This window comes from Ricinus communis, chromosome 9 (assembly GCF_019578655.1).
Source record: "Ricinus communis isolate WT05 ecotype wild-type chromosome 9, ASM1957865v1, whole genome shotgun sequence".
NCBI classification, from domain to species: Eukaryota; Viridiplantae; Streptophyta; class Magnoliopsida; order Malpighiales; family Euphorbiaceae; genus Ricinus; species Ricinus communis.
This window is the reverse complement of record NC_063264.1, coordinates 958,484-976,368: the sequence shown is the minus strand read 5'-3', so window position 1 is coordinate 976,368 and position 17,885 is coordinate 958,484. Positions and strand designations below refer to the sequence as shown.

General features: G+C 29.5%; 3 protein-coding genes across 5 annotated transcripts; 2 read left to right on the top strand and 1 right to left on the bottom strand.

The window, feature by feature from the left end:
- The first annotated feature begins 3,985 nt into the window (after positions 1–3,985).
- LOC8258843 (galactokinase) lies at positions 3,986–9,224 on the top strand. Its single transcript, XM_002519207.4, has 13 exons — positions 3,986–4,273; positions 4,348–4,532; positions 4,742–4,788; positions 5,286–5,380; positions 5,486–5,568; positions 6,120–6,188; positions 6,574–6,759; positions 7,000–7,134; positions 7,319–7,453; positions 7,882–7,952; positions 8,205–8,282; positions 8,625–8,766; positions 8,875–9,224. The coding sequence occupies exons 1-13, from the start codon at positions 4,111–4,113 to the stop codon at positions 8,983–8,985; spliced, it is 1,500 nt and encodes a 499-aa protein (XP_002519253.2). The 5' UTR covers positions 3,986–4,110; the 3' UTR covers positions 8,986–9,224.
- A 3,941-nt stretch (positions 9,225–13,165) lies between these two features.
- Positions 13,166–17,099, top strand: LOC8258844. Of its 3 annotated transcripts, XR_001535251.3 has the most exons (6): positions 13,166–13,484; positions 13,942–14,824; positions 15,038–15,179; positions 15,290–15,475; positions 16,139–16,221; positions 16,579–17,099. XR_001535251.3 is itself a non-coding variant. In XM_002519208.4 (4 exons), the coding sequence occupies exons 2-4, from the start codon at positions 14,290–14,292 to the stop codon at positions 15,345–15,347; spliced, it is 735 nt and encodes a 244-aa protein (XP_002519254.1). In that variant the 5' UTR covers positions 13,166–13,484; positions 13,942–14,289; the 3' UTR covers positions 15,348–15,747. The 3 variants fall into 3 exon arrangements, 1 of the variants encoding a protein (XP_002519254.1); XR_007217292.1 differs by lacking the exon at positions 16,139–16,221; XM_002519208.4 differs by lacking the exons at positions 16,139–16,221; positions 16,579–17,099 and having other exon boundaries at positions 15,290–15,747.
- On the bottom strand, positions 16,445–16,972 carry LOC8258845 (cell wall / vacuolar inhibitor of fructosidase 1). Its single transcript, XM_002519209.4, has one exon. The coding sequence runs from the start codon at positions 16,970–16,972 to the stop codon at positions 16,445–16,447; it is 528 nt and encodes a 175-aa protein (XP_002519255.1).
- Positions 17,100–17,885: the final 786 nt, after the last annotated feature.

Here is a 17,885-nt window from a genome sequence, read left to right as displayed (position 1 = left end):
TTCTATAGTCTTCTAGTATATAGGTGTTTATTTCACTCTTTATAGAAGTGGTAGAGAAAAAAAAAGATATCAAATTTGATATTTAAATAATTGGACTCATCAAAAGACATCTATAACGTTGATACGTGGTTTAGCGCTCGAGTGGAGCGCTCTTTCTACATAATTGCAATTTACTATTTCATCAACACAATTGATGATTATTATGAATACAATATATATTTCAGAATTGTGTATTTAATTAAGACTTTTATAAAAAAAATTTAAATAAATTACTTTTAAAAAGTTCATAAATTTTTAATGACTTTTACAAAATTTATAATTTTATAGATGGTTTTTACATACTTTACTTGAAAATGTATTTATAGATATTGATAAACTTTTATTGATTTTTCACATACTAATATTTATATTATTTAATTATTTAAAAATAAATTTAATCATTTATTATTATTATTTTCTTCATTTATTTTACGTTTACTTTAAAAATTATTGCACATAATGTTATATGCAATTCCATATATAAGCAATAAATTCTATTTCATTTTTGTATTAAATTCATACCAATTTTAAATTTTTTATAGCACAACATAAACATATTATTTAAAAGAAATTATTATATTATAATTTATCTCCAATTAAACTACCGAATTTGATAAATACTTATCAATTATATTTATTTGATAAATACTTATCAATTATATTTATTTGATAAATACTTATCAATTATATTTATTTGATAAATACTTAAACCAATAATAATCACACTTACTAATTATTTGATAAATACTTAAACCAACAACTATCCTCACTAACAGAAAAATTTATCAAAATAATCTTTCTAATAAAATCTATAATTCTATATATGATGGGGTTGTTTACTCAAAATAATTCATTAAATATTTTATTTAAAATTCATATATTTTTATAAGGGTCCCCTTAAAATTAAATAAAAACTTTTAATTAATTTTTATATGTTGTGGGTACAAGAAAATATTATTAGATAATAACTTTTAACTTCTAAAGTTTTATCTAATTTCTTATATCTTTTAAAATGGAGACTATAATAAACAAAAATGAAAACGATAATTCAGAATAATTTAAAAAGAAAAAATATGAGTTTTTTTTTAAAAAAAGTCTATTGAAATCTTAAAGAAAAGTGAAAGAGAAATCTTAAGAAAATTTATTCATAAAAATACATAAAAGATGGTGTATTTAATTAAGACTTTTATAGACTATTTTTAAATGAATTACCTTTAAAGAGTTCATTGAATTTTAATGAATTTTACGGAGATTATACTTTAATTAATGATTTTCAAAGACATTATTTAAAATTACTTTTATAGACCTTGATAGATTTTTATTGATTTTTTCACATACTATTATTTATTTAATATTTAATTATTTAAAAATAAATATATTCATTTTGCTTTTATTATTTTTTTCATTCTTTTCCATTTACTTTAAATATTATTTCACATAATGTTATATATAAAATAACACACTTCATTTCATTGTCGTATTAAATTCATACCAGTTTTAAAATTTTTTTATATCACAGTATGAATACTATTTTTTTTATCAAGAGAACAATTTTTTAAAATATAAAATTATCACATTACAATATGTTTTCAATTAAACCACCAAATTCATGTTATACTCGTTATATTTTATTTATTATTTATTTAAAAAATACTTAAATCAATAATAATCAATGCTTACTAAATTATTTAATAAATACTTAAACTGACTATTATGCTTACCAACAGAAAAATTATCCAAATAACCTTCCTTATAAAATTTAAAAATCTATATATTATGGTGTTGTTTACTCAAAATAATTTATTTTAAATTTCATTTTAAATTCATATTTTTATGAAACCCTTTTAAAATTAAATTAAAAATTCTTAATTAATTTTTTTGTATGTGTGGGTATAAGAAAATATTATTAGTAAATAACTTTTAAATTCTAAAGTTTCATAATTTCTTATATCTTTTAAGATGAAGAATATAGTAAAGAGAAATAAAGACGATAATGCAGGAAAATTTGAAAATAAAAAATATGAGTTTTTTTTTATAAAAAAAGTTTATTGAAAACTTAATAAAAAGTGAATAGAGAAATCTTAAGAATTTTTTTTTATAACAAGCATAAAAAGTCAATTAAAATATATGAAAGTTTATATCTATAAAAGTTAATGATTTTTTAAATACTAACTTACTTTTAAAGATTTTATAAAAGTTATAATTATATACCTCATAACTTTTAAAAACTTTTTAAAAGTCTAAATTGAATACCTCATTACCTATACAAAGTTTTTCAAAGTTATTATTGAATATACTCTGGCTATTAAACTTTATCAAAGTCTTTAAAAGTTTAAATTGAATACACGCTCCAAAAAATCATTAAAGTATATAAAAGTTAATATCTATGAAAATTAAATGACTTTTTGAACACTAGCTTATTTTTAAAGATCTTATAAAAATTATAATTAAATATTTTTTAGTTTTTATAATTTTTTTTAAAATTTTTAAAAGTCTATATTAAATACCTCATGATTTAATAGAGAGTTTTTCAAAATTATTATTGAATACATCTTAACTTTTATACTCTATCAAATTCTTTAAAAGTCTTAATTGAATACATTTATATTTAATATTTATTTTTATTTTTATATCATAACATACTTATTAATCCTTATTAATGAAATATGTAAGTAAAAATATATTTTATTTACGAAATATGACTAACAGAATTATAATTCTCACTAAAAGACCTATAAGCAAATAAAAGGCAGAGAATTAAAAAAAAACGGAAAAAGAAAAAAGAAAAGAGTATATAAGAAGGAGACAAAATTCGGAGAGAGAGAGAGAGAGAGAGAGAGAGAGAGAAAGGGCACAATTATGGGGCTCTCAGTAAAAATGTCAAGTAATAAATTGGAGACCAAAATCAGCTATTTCTCGTGCAAACCATTGCATGTGGACAAACACGGTATCCAATATGTTCCTTACTTTATAAAAATAGGAATGGAATTTTAACAGAGTAGAATTGTGGTATTCATTATTATAAATTTATTTTTAATCTAAATTATTAATTAGTATTATTTTAAATAATTTAACTATTTTATATATTTTTCTATTAATATAAATTACCATAAATTTATATATAATTTCTAATTATTATATAAGTTTTATAATTATTAAATATTATTAATTAAATTCTAAAAATAAATAAAAATAATACAATTATTTAATTAATAATCAAATATTATATAATTAATCTAATAAATTACTAAAATTAGAATAATATTAATATTTAGAAATTTATATGATAGCGTACATGTATAGCATATTAGAATAATTTGAAATAAAAAAAAATTTATTATATTTGAAAAACAACAAAAAAAAGAAAGTGAAAGAAAAATAAGAAAATAGCATACCTTGTTTTAATTATTATCATCGTGCAAACCATATTATTATTATTATTATTTATTTATTTATTTTTAATTAATTTATAAAATTAGATTATATATATATACCTTAACTAAAATTGAATATATATAATAGTAATACAATGAAAAATATAATAAATATGTCTTATATTTTTTAGTTACTAAAAACATTAAATTGTTTAATAAAAAAATATATTGTTAATATATTAAAAAATAAAAATATTATTTAATTAAGAAATAATATATTAAATATAGTGACTACAAATTATAGATCAACGGGATGCTTATTAATAAAATAAATATATGTATATAAGAGAGAAAACAATTAACCTACAAATATTTTATTTTAATAATCAGTTAAAGATTACCGAGTCATAAGGAGGCAGTTCACACAGGGTAATGATTTTATCATATCTTTATGTTTTAATCCAATCACTAATTAATCATTATCTTTCTTTTCATTACTATTGTTATTATTGGATAAATAATCTAATATCTTATCTAAAAGTTAAAAATTCTCTCTTTTTTTTTTTGTTTCAATAGAAAGACAAATAGTATAAAGTTGCACTATCTTTTTCCTTTTTAAGCAGTGATTATTATTATTATCATTATTGTTTTCAGTGCGTGATCGGTGAACTAAGTAGAAGAAACGGAGTTATCGAAAATGGCGAAACACGAAGAACTCCCAGTTCCACTTTACTCATCACTAGAACCAGTCTACGGAGATGGTTCGCAACTCGAAGAAGCTCAGCTGCGATTCGACAAACTGAAATCGAAATTTCTCGAAGTCTTTGGTCATCCTCCTGATGTCTTTGCTCGATCTCCAGGTCAATCTTCTTCTTCACCTCTTCAAATTAATTAAATTGCGACGTTTGGTTACGAGTATTGTTATAATTTGCAGGGAGAGTAAACTTGATTGGAGAACATATTGATTATGAAGGATATTCAGTGTTACCGATGGCAATCCGGCAAGACACAATTATTGGAATTCGTAAACACGACGCCGCCGAGGGTCAAAAGGTTCTACGAATTGCTAATGTTAATGATAAATATGCGCTCTGTACTTATCCTGCTGATCCTGATCAGGTCGTCTCTCTTAACCTATATTTGCTTTTTGTACTTTATAGTAATCATAATCTTCTAATAATTATTGTCTACTTTTCTTTTTTCTTTTTGTTCACCTAATAATTACTTTTTAAAGGCTTATTTAATATAATTGATTTTAGATTTGTTGTTGTTACATGATTTATAAGTGGGGCTCACTGTTCTTTTTCGCTTTTATATTAACTGTGCAGGAAATTGACTTGAAAAATCATAGATGGGGACATTATTTTATCTGCGGGTGAGATTCAAATGCTTAAAAATGCTTCAATTGATTATTTTATTTTTGTTGAAATAGATAGTTAAAGTGTTTGGAAAGTCTATAAAAATCTTTTAGTCGATTAGCAATATATTTTTGGGACTCTTTAAAATGTACAAAATGCAAAAAGAGCATTACAAAAGGATGATTGTACTTTATTTTTTTATTCAATCTAATTCTTTAGTTCTTTACCAATAGAACACACGCACACACACACACATATATATATATATACAAGAATTTAATTCAATTGGATTCTATATTTATTCAATTTTCCTGTTTGGATAGGTAATACATGATAGAATCTTCTTTTTCAACTTATAAAGAGGCATCTGTGTTTAGTCATTCTGAAAGAAATAAATCATGTAAAAATGATGTGATTTTGCAAGAATCAAATTGAGTTATTGGAAAAACTAAGATTTTTTCTTCCAAAGAACAGCAAAAGTAGCATTTTAATTTTGAGGTTATGTGCTTTCCAGGTACAAAGGTTTCTATGAATTTGCTAAAACCAAAGGAGTTGATGTTGGTGCACTGGTTGGACTTGATGTGATCGTTGATGGAATTGTTCCAACAGGTGTACCACTTCTTAGAAGTTTATCTGCTAGTATTATCAAAATTATGAATTCAGGGTATTTCTTTCTTAAACATCATAGACTAAATTGGTCTTTTGTTGATTTAGGTTCTGGTTTATCGAGCTCTGCAGCATTCGTTTGTTCAGCTACAATTGCTATTATGGCTGCTTTTAATGTGAACTTTCCAAAGGTATACAGTAAAAAATATTATCCAGTCTCTCTCTTGAGGGTAATTAAGGATAAAAATTAATATGGACACATTATGCTTGGATTTTGATGCATAAAAGCATAATTGATGAGTGCTTACTTTCACATCTACAAGATGGTCAACTTCATAGACTTGTAATCAATGTAATCCTTATTATAATAATACTTGGCCTACTGGAAGCAAACACTACTGATTCCCAAAAGTTCAATTACACGCATGACATGAGTTCCTCTTTGAAATCAATTTTTTTAATTGGACTGTAGTTATGCCGACTTCTATTTAGTACTGCAATTTATGGATAAAATTTCTAAAGCAATAACCCAAGAGTCATGTTGGTAATGCTACTAGACATCACATGTACAATAACTCTTCCATTTATATATCTTTTTGCTCTAAAAGATTGGTTTTTTCTTTTGGTGTTTTTATGGAATAGCTAACGAGGAAATTGCCCATGCAGATTTTGTTTAGTCGTATCCATATGCCTATCCTTCTGTTCGATGACTTTGTCTTTAACATTGTTTTTCTTTTACTAGAAAGAAATTGCCCAGCTTACATGTGAGTGTGAAAGGCACATTGGAACACAATCTGGAGGAATGGACCAGGTTATATTTTAAATTCATTGATCTTCTTATTCTTTTATTGAATTGTGATGCTGCGGCAGCCTATTAGTTATAAACTATTGAGCCAATGTCTTTTTATTGTACACATTATTCTAAACATATTTGACTCGCTTTATATTAGTTAGTGATTGATGTATTAGCTTGTGCAATTTTCTCATTGTTCTATGCTTCTGTTGTCTCTGCCATTTGGTATAAATTAGCACTGCCAAATACATTTGTTAGAGTCGGTTTAGTCCTTCAATGTTTAATGTAAAACAGAGTTGAATCAGTTTAGAACAAGATAGATCGAAACAAAATGATTGGATTTGAACTGTGAAAGGAATGTTTTCGTGCATGTACAACATACTTAATTTGTTTTACTTGGCAGGCAATCTCTGTCATGGCCCAAACTGGGTTTGCAGAGCTTATTGATTTCAATCCCATTCGGGCCACTGATGTTCAACTTCCTGCTGGTGGGACTTTTGTAATATCACATTCTCTAGCAGAATCTCAAAAGGCAGTCACTGCTGCTACAAATTACAACAATAGAGTTGTTGAATGTCGACTTGCTGCTGTAGGTTTCTTGTGTATATCCCTTTATGTCTCTTTCTTGTTTTCGTTTTGAAATCCCCCTAATTAAAGGCCTTCTTCCTTTGTTCAAAGAAGAAGCTAAACTTCGAAGTTCTAGTTTTGAATGATTATCTATAAACGAATGAACGAATATCTTTTGAAGTAGAAAACGCATATTCTTACAAGTTATATAATAACAGTTTTGCCTTAATTCTAACATTGCTCTCTTGGGATCTTTATTTAGATTTTGCTTGGAGTTAAACTTGGGATGAAACCCCAAGATGCTATATTGAAAGTGAAAACCCTTTCTGATGTCGAGGGGTTGTGTGTGTCATTTGCTGGTACTCGTGATTCTGCTGATCCTGTTGTTGCTGTTAAGGTATCTACTGTTTTGAAATTTGATAAAACAATGACCCCCTTCCATGTTGGTTAACATTTAATTATACATTGTACTATAGATTCTTTCTTCATGTAGCCAGAAAACCATTTTTAATCATTTTAATTTATAATAATTGAGTTTTCTACAGTACTACCAAATTATCTCTCTTTTTGCTATGCTGCAGGAATTTTTGAAAGAGGAACCATATTCAGCTGAAGAGATTGAAAAAATTACTGAAGAAGATCTGTCATCAATTTTCAGCAATTCTCCAACTTCACTGGATGTATTAAAAGCAGCCAAGCACTTCAAGTTACATCAGGTACTATATTTAACTTTTGAGTTGGAGCAGTTAAAGTTATATAATTGTCATTGCCCATTTTCTCATCCAGCTGATGATAAAAGGTGATACCATCATTTCTTGTTGTAGCCATGAGTATCATTAGTTGTACATTTGTACTCCACATGAATATGATAACATGCAGACACTTGCTTTCTACTACGGACATTAGACAAGTTTTTTTTCTCCAGATCTTTCTATAGGATTTTTTTGAAGTTAGGGTTCTTTATTTTGTCCATTTTATTTTTACTATGTTATCTATCACTTCATCTCCATTTGGCAAGTTCTGCTCTTTATTTTAAAGATGCTGTCCTTGATTTGTCATTTATCTTCTTTTAGAGGCAATAATTGTCTTTAGCCTCCTCTAGTTTAAGTCAAATTTTAATTTTGATTTCATTTATTTTTATCAGAGGGCTGCCCATGTATATTCTGAGGCTAAGCGGGTACATGCTTTCAAGGACACAGTATCATCAAAGCTAAGGTATACCCTTAAAACCTCAATTTCTGATAATTCTTCTGAGGCATGTCAATGCATTGTTTCACATAGTTGGATTGTGGTAGAAATATATTGGCTCAAGGAGAAAATACAAACCTATTTGTTTCTCTTATTAATAGTTTTATTTATCAACACTTACTGGTCCAGTATTATAGGATCTTAGAAATGTAATATGTATGTGGTAACTATGTGTTTTTAACTTAAAAAAGTGTTAAATCCTAAAGAACTGTATGACAGTGACGAGGACAAGTTAAAGAAGCTGGGTGACTTAATGAACGAGAGCCACTACAGCTGTAGCATTCTATACGAGTGCAGGTACAAATTCGCCAATTTTTTACTCACTAGAATTTGCTTTTACATGCTGAGATTTGTCAGTTGTCACCATAATTCTGTTAAAGAGTTGAATTTATAACAGTAGTTAGCACTGGCCTGCCACTTCTCATGCATTTGGAAATAAAATTAGAAGCTGCATATTTTGCCTTTTCTTTTCTGACATGTTATAAAATTGAACATGGTTTAATTGCCATTGGTGTGCGAAATGGATTTGCTTAACATCCTCAAATTATGTTCCTTTGTGCGCCTGCTGCTGAATACAATTTAATTCTTCGAAGTCTCTTCCATTGTATAAACACTGGTATCTTCTCTTACTGATGACAGCTGTCCAGAGTTGGAGGAACTTGTAAAAGTTTGCCGGGAGCATGGTGCTCTAGGTGCAAGGCTTACAGGTGCTGGATGGGGTGGCTGTGCAGTAGCTTTGGTGAAAGAGGCAATTGTCCCACAGTTCATCCTAAATTTGAAGGTGCTTTTCCATTTTATCACTGCAAAATATTCTCTGCCTTTTTGTCTATGTTGAAAGCTGTATAGAATCACTGAAGATATTAACATTTTCTGCAATCTATCTAATCAGGAAAAGTTCTTCCAATCAAGGATTGACAAGGGTGTAATTAAGAAGAGTGATCTTGGCCTGTACGTTTTTGCTTCAAAGCCATCAAGTGGGGCTGCTATATTCAAGTTCTAACATCCGTCACTTGTTTGCTCTTTGGCAATAAACATTATGAAGTCTGTTTCAATCAGCAGCGTTATATCAGGAAAGTGAAGAAACCTGTCATTCAGTCCAACTGAATAAAATTTAAAATTCTTTTCTTTTTTCTCTCAAAAATTTTAGATTATGAGGCTGATCTCGGAAGTAAATATTTAATTCTTTTCGTGTAAAGTTGATTACCAATATCAGGGAAGTAATAATGGTTTAATTAATTATGCCTCTTGGCATTCCCAGTCGTCCCAAAATTGTAGGTTCAGTTTAATCTTGCGGGTCTGCTGCTTTTAGCAAATAGCAGTGCGTTAATTGTTTCAACGGGGGAAAAGAAAAATCTTATGGACCGATTGCTGGTTGTCAAACTCGAAAGATTGTTATTATTCTGTAATAGGGTGCAGGAGGACCACTGCAACTGGTGCAGCGTACACATCATATCTGGATGGGTCATCATGGGTAGAGTTGGAATCGAAGTACACGTGCTTCTGCTTCAAGCCTTGGTGCCCATTATTGTTAAGAGGAAGCGACGAGTTGTTAGGAACAACAGCCAGCCACCGCTGTCTTATATAAAACTTCCAACTGCCTGGTGAAACCCCCCCAAGTTCTTATTAACTACAATTTTAATCCGAGTAGAGAAACTAGCTTAATACCCATGCTTGCGACGCCATTTGTATTTATGATTTTAAATTTTATATTATTAATTTTAAGTCTTAGCTTTCGTAAAGGAACAATTTTACAAAATATATAACTATGAACAATTTATTCATAGATGAAAAATATACCTTTGTTCTTACAATTTTTTTACCTGATTATATAAACTTTTCTACATCCCTTTATAAATATACTCAAATCCATCAGTCAAAAAAATAAGATTTCGTTTATCCTTGAAATTAAATCTCCTTGCTGATTGTTTCCAAATCTCTCATTATTAATCTTAATATTTCAACGACAAAAAGCTTTTGATTATAACCTAAATTACATAATATATATTTATTTTGATGTTAGTGCAAATCCAAACAACTCATAAAATATATATACTATATTCAAATATTTAAAGAGCTTAGAAAAACGAAAGGATTCTAAGATTATTGATACATCAATTCAAAGGTACGATATGAACATAATTTTATAAATTTATAATAAAATATTCATTTGATATTGCTCTTGTTAATTACTCGTAATCAACATGTAAGGATTGTTTTTTTATAACCTAATAAGCACATATTATTATGTATTTTAGTCCCCATATGGTTCATGTTCATGGGTGTTCTACAGTCACGAGGACGCCACGTGACTATGGAAAGATATGCTACAAGGCGACCCTTATGAATTATATATACATATACATTATCTTATAACCGTAACTCCAATTGGGTACTCGTACAGCAGTTGCAGGGGTACACTGCATTATTTGAGATCAGTCTCATATGGTAGGGCATTGTATGAAATATGCCTCTGTCACCAATTAAAATAACTATATGATCTGAGAAGATGCCTTGACAGACAATGGTGAGGTGCTACACCATATCAAATCTCAAATTATTGCAGCCAAACTTCATATCCCTTTGGGGGGTCTGTCCCAAGAATTTGAAAAGGAAAAAGAAAGCTCCCTAACTGCAAAACAGGCAACGTTTTCAATTAATTTCATATAGAGATTTTGTCTACGCCTCTTTGATATTTCACTTCCATGTGATGTGAAGCTGTTGATTTGGGCCTACCAACAGTTCATCTCTTATTATAGGCTTACAGATTTGGGTGTTACTGTTTTTGATAAACAAAATGTCCCTTTTTTCTTCCGGAGAAAATGAGTTTTGTCTTTAATTAAAATAATGATAATGTGTAAAAGAGCTTTTGAAACTCATTCTTTAATCCTTGTAATATGGAAATAATTCAATTTCTAAGGGTGAATGAGTTCAAATTTATATGATTTTTTCCCTAATATGTGCATATGTGAAGTTATTGTCAGAACTAAATCAAGTCCATATGAAGAAAACAATGTTTCAAAAGAACCATCTAAACTTACTAAAATAGATAATTTTTCTTTTTCATTTTTCCTGGATAATTCAATGGGTTTGGATTGGATTGCATTGCACATGCTTTCTGTGCAACTCTTCCTTTTCTCTGATATGCTTAGTGTATTGCAGCAATTATTGAGAAGAAAACATAAGAAGCAATAATATCAAACTTCTGTCATTTATGGGAAAAACATCAGGATTTTGTTTAGGATGAGATTCAATGTACCAACTGCCTATATCTCCTCAGAGATAAGAAAAACACTCTTAGTATTGTGGGCCCACTGGAGTGAGTATTTATGCATAATTTCGTCAGGAATAGCTTATATGCACAATTTTCGCAAATTATAAAATGGATTCTAGACGGTATAAAACGATGTCGTTTGACTAAGAAAATAAGACATTTTTATATATCCTATATGTAGAGCTTTTATTATAATTTTAAATATCATATCCACTTTTTTTGTGTTTCACATTTTTATAATACCATATTCATCTTTTTAGCTTTTAATATAAATTCAAAAGTCTTTTTGATTTTAATTTATTTTACTTCCTTTTCTAACTTTTATTTCAATATCTTCAATTATTTTTTTTAAATTTTTATTTTATTCAATTCAATTTTATTCAGTCTGATTTCATAATTATTTTTTCTTTTTTCTTTTTAAATTCATTCATACATTATTTTGTAATTTCTTTTTTTATTACTTTTATTCAGGTAATTTTTTATTTTTTAATTTTTTTGATTTTGTTAATTGAAAAATTATTAAAGTAATTTTAAGAACTTTCTAGATTAGTTTAAATTATCAAAAATTAACTCATTTAGACCAAATTAATTAATTAATTTTTTATTTATTGAAATTATTAGGTAATTAACAAGTTGGTAAATATAAAATAAATTGAAATTAAATAGATCTAAGATGATTTCTTTTAGAATATGATAGATTAAAAGTGTATATTTGATTTTTATTTTGTCTATTTAAATTAGATTAAGGTGTATGTTTATCTATTTATTTAAATTATAAACTAATGTGACGTACGTCATATACTAATGGGTGTCAGATATTGATGCGCATTTTAAAAAAATTGTGTTCATTTAATTTATGCTCAATGTTCATTAAACATAAGCTAAATGTTGATTGTTTAAACATTAAATGTTGATTGTTTGTTAACTTAATTTTGTTAAAAAAATATGTGTACCATATTATAAATACTTATAGTATAACTTTAGCTTGATTTTTTTTATTTACTAATTATAAGGGCAATTTACATTATTTCTATGTTCGTTTGAATGAATTAATAAATATAATTTTCATCTTGCTTCAGTTATATTTTCAATTAATAAATTCAGAATTATATTTAGAAAAAGCCGAAGTTTCGAATGATTTGAGTTATGGGTATATGGTATGAAATCTATGGTAAAATATAAAGAATTCCCTGGACTGGTTTGAGCGTATAAGTGGTGGTTGATAGGGTTTAGGGTTTAAGAGTGTTAAGTTCATCTTTATAAAAGTGGTGAAAAAAAAAAATTAAATAATCAGATTCGTCAAAAGACATCTATAAAGTCGATATGTGATTTAATGACATCTAATAGAGTATTAATTATGTAAAATTGCAATTTACTGTTCCGCCGATACTATCGATAATTGTTATGAATAGATTTCTTTATTTATTATATTAAAATAATTTATTAATTTTCATTCATAAAATATTTATATTTCTTCAAAGAAAAAAAGTCCAACCATGGTTATTTAGATCCAGAAATCATATAATATAATATAAATTCACATAAAAACCAGATTCCATATGCCATGATAATAAAGAATGAAATACTGTTGGATCACATTTAACAATTTACCTCCCAATATTCTCATGAAATATTAAATTCACAAAGTAAAAGTATGACCAACTCTTATACCTAATTTATTGAAATTTTTTTAGATATTTTAAAAAATTATTATTATTTATATATTTAGAATTTTCTCTCGTTATAATTTAGAAAGAAAAATAAAGTAAAAGGTTCAAGGAAAAAAAAAAAGGAGTGGAGAAGGATGCCAAGTGTCGGTGAAGCTTCATTGGAGGAAAGCATCACATGGTTCAATTCCGATGTAAGAAGCTGTCTGTGTATTTATATGGCAAAAGCATCACAAACAATAGCACAGAAAAAGCTGGACTAAATTGCTTTCTTTTCTAAATAATTAGATACGTACATTAATATTTTATATAATTCAGAAATTTTCATTGCTTTATTTCCAGGTTATCCAGCTGCTTCCATTTCCTGAACTTTCCTCGTGTCCATTCCTTGTATCTCGCTTACTTTCTCTTTCTTTCATTTATAAATTATATTACCCAAATCTACATTTCTTGTTTTCAGGCTATCATTATTGTTATTTTTTTTCCCCCTCTTGATAGCCTCCTTCTCTGCTCTTACCTTGCCCACATCGGATCTGGGTTTTCCTTATCTTTCTCTTCAAGGTACTTTTTCTTTTCCACTTTTTTCTTTTTCTTTTTCCTGTTATTTCATCTCAAAGTTTCAATCCCTTTTAGTTTTAACTTGTTTCTTTTAACTTGTGTTTTTCTATTCTTTAATCTCTAAAGCTCATTCTTTCTCGTTTCCAATTCCTCTTTTCTTAATTCACAATCTGTTGTGCATTGTTTGTGGTGGCTTGTTTTGTGGCTTTTGATTGGTTCTCACACCCTACATTTTCTGGGTTCATTTGATCATACACTTCTGTTGCTTTTATTCGCCTCAAAGTTTGTTCCTTGCTTTATGTGCAAGTTTTTTTTTTTTTTCTTTTTGCTTCTTTTGTGATTCCAATGCTGAAGCCATGTTCTTTATTTCTGGCTTTTTAATTTTTTAACAATTATGAGACGCTTTGCACATTCTATTTTTGGTGTAATTCATTTTTGTATTTGTAATAATTAAATGCAGGGATTGTATGAGGAAATTGGCAATATGGGTTTTCCAAGAAAATATAGCGATGGAGGTGGAGTTTTTGTTTATATACTAGTTTCTGCTTGATCATTAGTGAACAGGCAAGACAGGCTTCTTTGCAAGTTAAAACTGGAAAGTGTTGTTGTTTACTTGATGAAGTTAGATATCTTTATTGGCACTTCTAGCCGTTACATATTGTGATTTAGCAAATTCCTCAAAAGTGTTGACTTTTGAGGATTGAATCTTCAAGTTCAAAGTGTCTTGTGGCTTATATAGGAGCTTTAGTCATTTAGAAGTGAGAAGGAGGTTAAAAAGAATATCAGATTCTGGGGCTTGATAGCTGGAATGGATCATATAGCTCCACAGGAGAGAGATTTTGAGATTGATCTTGAAAATGGGTTGAATATTAGCACTCAAGATACAAGCAAAGACTCTGTTGATAGTGTAAAAACACAAGCAAAGGAGCTGCTTACTAAGATTTGCAGCATCTTTGTTGATGATACAATTAAGGGTGAATTGGGGATAAATCTAAGTCACGATGCACCAAATTCAAATGGGATTCCTGTGGAGCAACTGAAGTTGGAGGGAGAGAAGGCTATTGATCATGCAGTTGCAGAGAAGAAAGTAGTAAAGGAGAAGCGTAAAAAAATGGGTCATAAAAAATCTCCCAAGCCTCCTAGGCCTCCAAGAGGCCCGTCATTGGACGCTGCAGACCAGAAGCTGATCAAGGAGATTACTGAACTTGCTATGTTGAAACGTGCAAGGGTTGAGCGAATGAAAGCCTTGAAGAAAATGAAAGCTGCAAAGGGGTCGCCATCCAATGGCAATATATTTGCAATGGTGTTCACCGCTCTCTTTTGTCTGGTGATCATCTTTCAAGGTAATGTTCATATTTCAAGTTATACTAATGGCTTGGCTGCACATGTTATCATGCTCTCCATTTCTGGCTGAAACTTAATCATACGTCCATACCATTTAAGATGTTGACCTCTTTTGAATTTGTTTCTAGTATTCTTATTTTATGCCGATATACTTGTTTTCCTTGTCCATGGTGTTCAATTTCATTGGAATTTGATTTTTTTTTTTTTTGCAGGAATGTCATCAAGAGTTTCACCTGTAAATGTTCAGGGAACCCCTATATCCGCAGAAACAGCAGCGAGTGGTTTGATTGCAGTACAATACTTTGGTAATCCATCTGCAAGTGACCCAATTTCACTTGGCAGTGGTTCTCCAAGGTATGTTTTGTTCATATCACCAATTGTCTTATATTCTGCCTTTTTGTTTAGAACTTTAAATTGTATCATCCTTTTGTGAATACTCTGATGATTTATATGATGCTTTGCAGTTCTGTAAAGCCAATTGCTGGTTTTGATCATCCTGAAAATCTGAGAAGAGCTGTGTGATAAAATAGAGAAAATCTCGGTGTTACAGCCAAGCTTGAATTTGAGAAAGAATATTGCTAATCCCTGCAGTTTGTCATGAAAGCTTTATATCACTTGAGCTTTTTGTACCGACAGCTCTCTGAAGTTTGGTGGGTAATTTATTCCCTCTATGTATACTCTTTTAAAATGGTGAGTGAGTTAAATTACCAATTGAGTTTCTTATGGGGATTATAAAGGAATTAGCACCAGGTTTTATAGGCAATACAACGTTTGTACTGATAAGTTGCTTCCTTAGCAACTAGTCCAGCCTAATAATGCAATGGGTAAGACTGCTTACAGTATGAAATTCAAAATTGAGTTCTTTGCCAACTAGTTTGGTGCAATAAGTGATTTATATATTCTATTCTCTAGTTTTTTGTTATTTTCCCTCTTCTGAGCTACATGACTCATGGGTCTATGGATATGATACTTCCTTCTATGGATCTATGTGCAATACAGTATCTGCTTCAGTTAAATTAGCATTTGCGTTTAGAATTGAACGGTTACTGTCAAATATGTGCCTCCAGCTTTATGGAACTACTGACTTGTTTTCTTATAATCTAATTGCTGTCGTAAGCAACGATATATCTTCTTGTCCTTATTCCCCTGGCTCACTAGTATATAGATTTCAAATGCAAAAGTTAAGTGAATTGCGATGATGACCCATCAAAACCAGCTTTTCACTTTTTGATAAGCATGTGAAATTGTTGTTTGAAGATATGTTTTGTACATGGAGTAGCACTAACAGGTTGTTGGTTCAATTGCTATTGAAGAGAGTACTCGCTGCACGAGCTTCCAGAGTCCTCTGACATCTGCAATTGAAATGAAGGTCTCAGAAAAATCATGGTGGAATTTGGTATATTCCTGCCCCTCTAATACTTAATGAAGTGCAAGAGCCCAGATGTAAGAAGTTGCATTTGGACACAATGAGTGGAACAGATATATATGAACTACTTGTACTTCTGCAATTTACTTATCACTAATCCTACAGATGAATCACTTTATGGATGTCTGTTATAGAAGAAGAGACTTACAACATAGCTTTAGCAAAATATAAAGAATTGAGACCAGGAACTTGGTCAACCCTTTAGCAATATCTTAATGAGGGCTACTGATACATTGCAGAGATTCTGCATGACTCTGTTCATTTCCGTTAAGGGCAATTTAACTGAATCTGGAATTTTTTTGTCACATGCCTGAACTTTTTCTTCAGCATCCAATATTCCATACTTAAAGAATCCGAAGTGACCATTTCTTACACCATCAATGGCTTGGGGAAGAATGTAATCAACAATAGGGATGTATACTTCAGCGCAGTATGTCAAGGCTCGTTCTAGCTCAGGGTTCGTGTTCTGGTCTATTATCTCCTGTGAGTAGTATAGTGTATGAGTTGCATTAGACAGAGTGATATTAGCCATCGTAGAAGCTAGACCTTTAACATCTGCACTGGAGGCTTGGGAATTTGATTGCAGAGACGAGACACAGAGATCATAGTAGGGTGTTTTCTTGCAAGTTCTGTTTATCAAATCATCACTTCGGATTAATGGCAGGAGAAAGACAAGAACTATAACAAGCAAAGTAGAGGATAAAGAGATTGAATGTGTCATTTTTGTGGAGGAGGGTAGACTAAGCTACTAAGGCAACAGTTATGGTTTGGCGATTAACAGAATTATTAAGAGGGAGTTAGCTTTCTTTTTCTTTTACGAATAAAACTTCAGTTGCATATGTTGTTAATGACCTCTATTGCCAAATTATGAATGTTCCTATATAAAGAAAATGCCATGTGCTAATTATAGGGTAGTTTCTGGCAACGTGCTCTGCTAACTTATTGTTAGGTAAAAAGCCAAAATGCTGGCATCATTACTCTCTAAAATACGTATTGAGTAGACACCTTTGATTTATTAGCTGGCTTATGGTGTTCTACCAAAAAAGATGCCGACTCTTTTGTTTTCTCAGAAGTAAAGTGCTAATAGAAATGAAAACAATGATTAAAATCAATTGAAAAGACAAGCCAATAATATTCTAGCTCTGTTGTTTCCAGTTGATGTCTTCTTCGACCCCCCATATCTTCTGGATCCAAGTTTAGGGTACTTAGGTTCTTAATGGACGGATTCTTGTCTTTAGGCTTGTTAGTCTTATAAATAATTCTTTTGTTCCAAGACAAGCATATTTAAACAGAGATGAAAAAGGGATCTCAGAGGGGTGAATGTAGCAAAGAGAGAGGCAAAGATCCCAGCAATAAAAATGTTATGGCATGTGTTGGTGCTTTCATCTGTCAAATTGATATTAAATGGGTAAGACGTGAATTGGCTTAATGAGAAAATGATGGCTTGCATAATAATAAAGATGAAAGAGACATAAAACTACTTTATCCATGATGATATTGATCAAGTTGGGGGCTCTAGAATCTTGGATTTTGCTTTATAAGGTGAGAGGATGTTGTCGGGATTCATACAGATCCTAGTCAATTGAGGAAGTAACAGAAAAATAACATCAACTTGACCGCTGCTCGCTGATCTT

What these genes read in the sequence shown, in the direction of transcription:
- LOC8258843 (XM_002519207.4), top strand. Translation starts at nt 4,111, where the DNA reads ATGGCGAAACACGAAGAACTCCCAGTTCCACTTTACTCATCACTAGAA. An exon ending in TTGAATGTCGACTTGCTGCT is followed by an intron (nt 6,760 to 6,999) that starts GTAGGTTTCTTG and finishes ATCTTTATTTAG; the next exon opens with ATTTTGCTTGGAGTTAAACT. An exon ending in AGCACTTCAAGTTACATCAG is followed by an intron (nt 7,454 to 7,881) that starts GTACTATATTTA and finishes TATTTTTATCAG; the next exon opens with AGGGCTGCCCATGTATATTC.
- LOC8258844 (XM_002519208.4), top strand. Translation starts at nt 14,290, where the DNA reads ATGGATCATATAGCTCCACAGGAGAGAGATTTTGAGATTGATCTTGAA. An exon ending in TCTGGTGATCATCTTTCAAG is followed by an intron (nt 14,825 to 15,037) that starts GTAATGTTCATA and finishes TTTTTTTTGCAG; the next exon opens with GAATGTCATCAAGAGTTTCA. An exon ending in CTTGGCAGTGGTTCTCCAAG is followed by an intron (nt 15,180 to 15,289) that starts GTATGTTTTGTT and finishes GATGCTTTGCAG; the next exon opens with TTCTGTAAAGCCAATTGCTG.
- LOC8258845 (XM_002519209.4), bottom strand. Translation starts at nt 16,972, where the DNA reads ATGACACATTCAATCTCTTTATCCTCTACTTTGCTTGTTATAGTTCTT.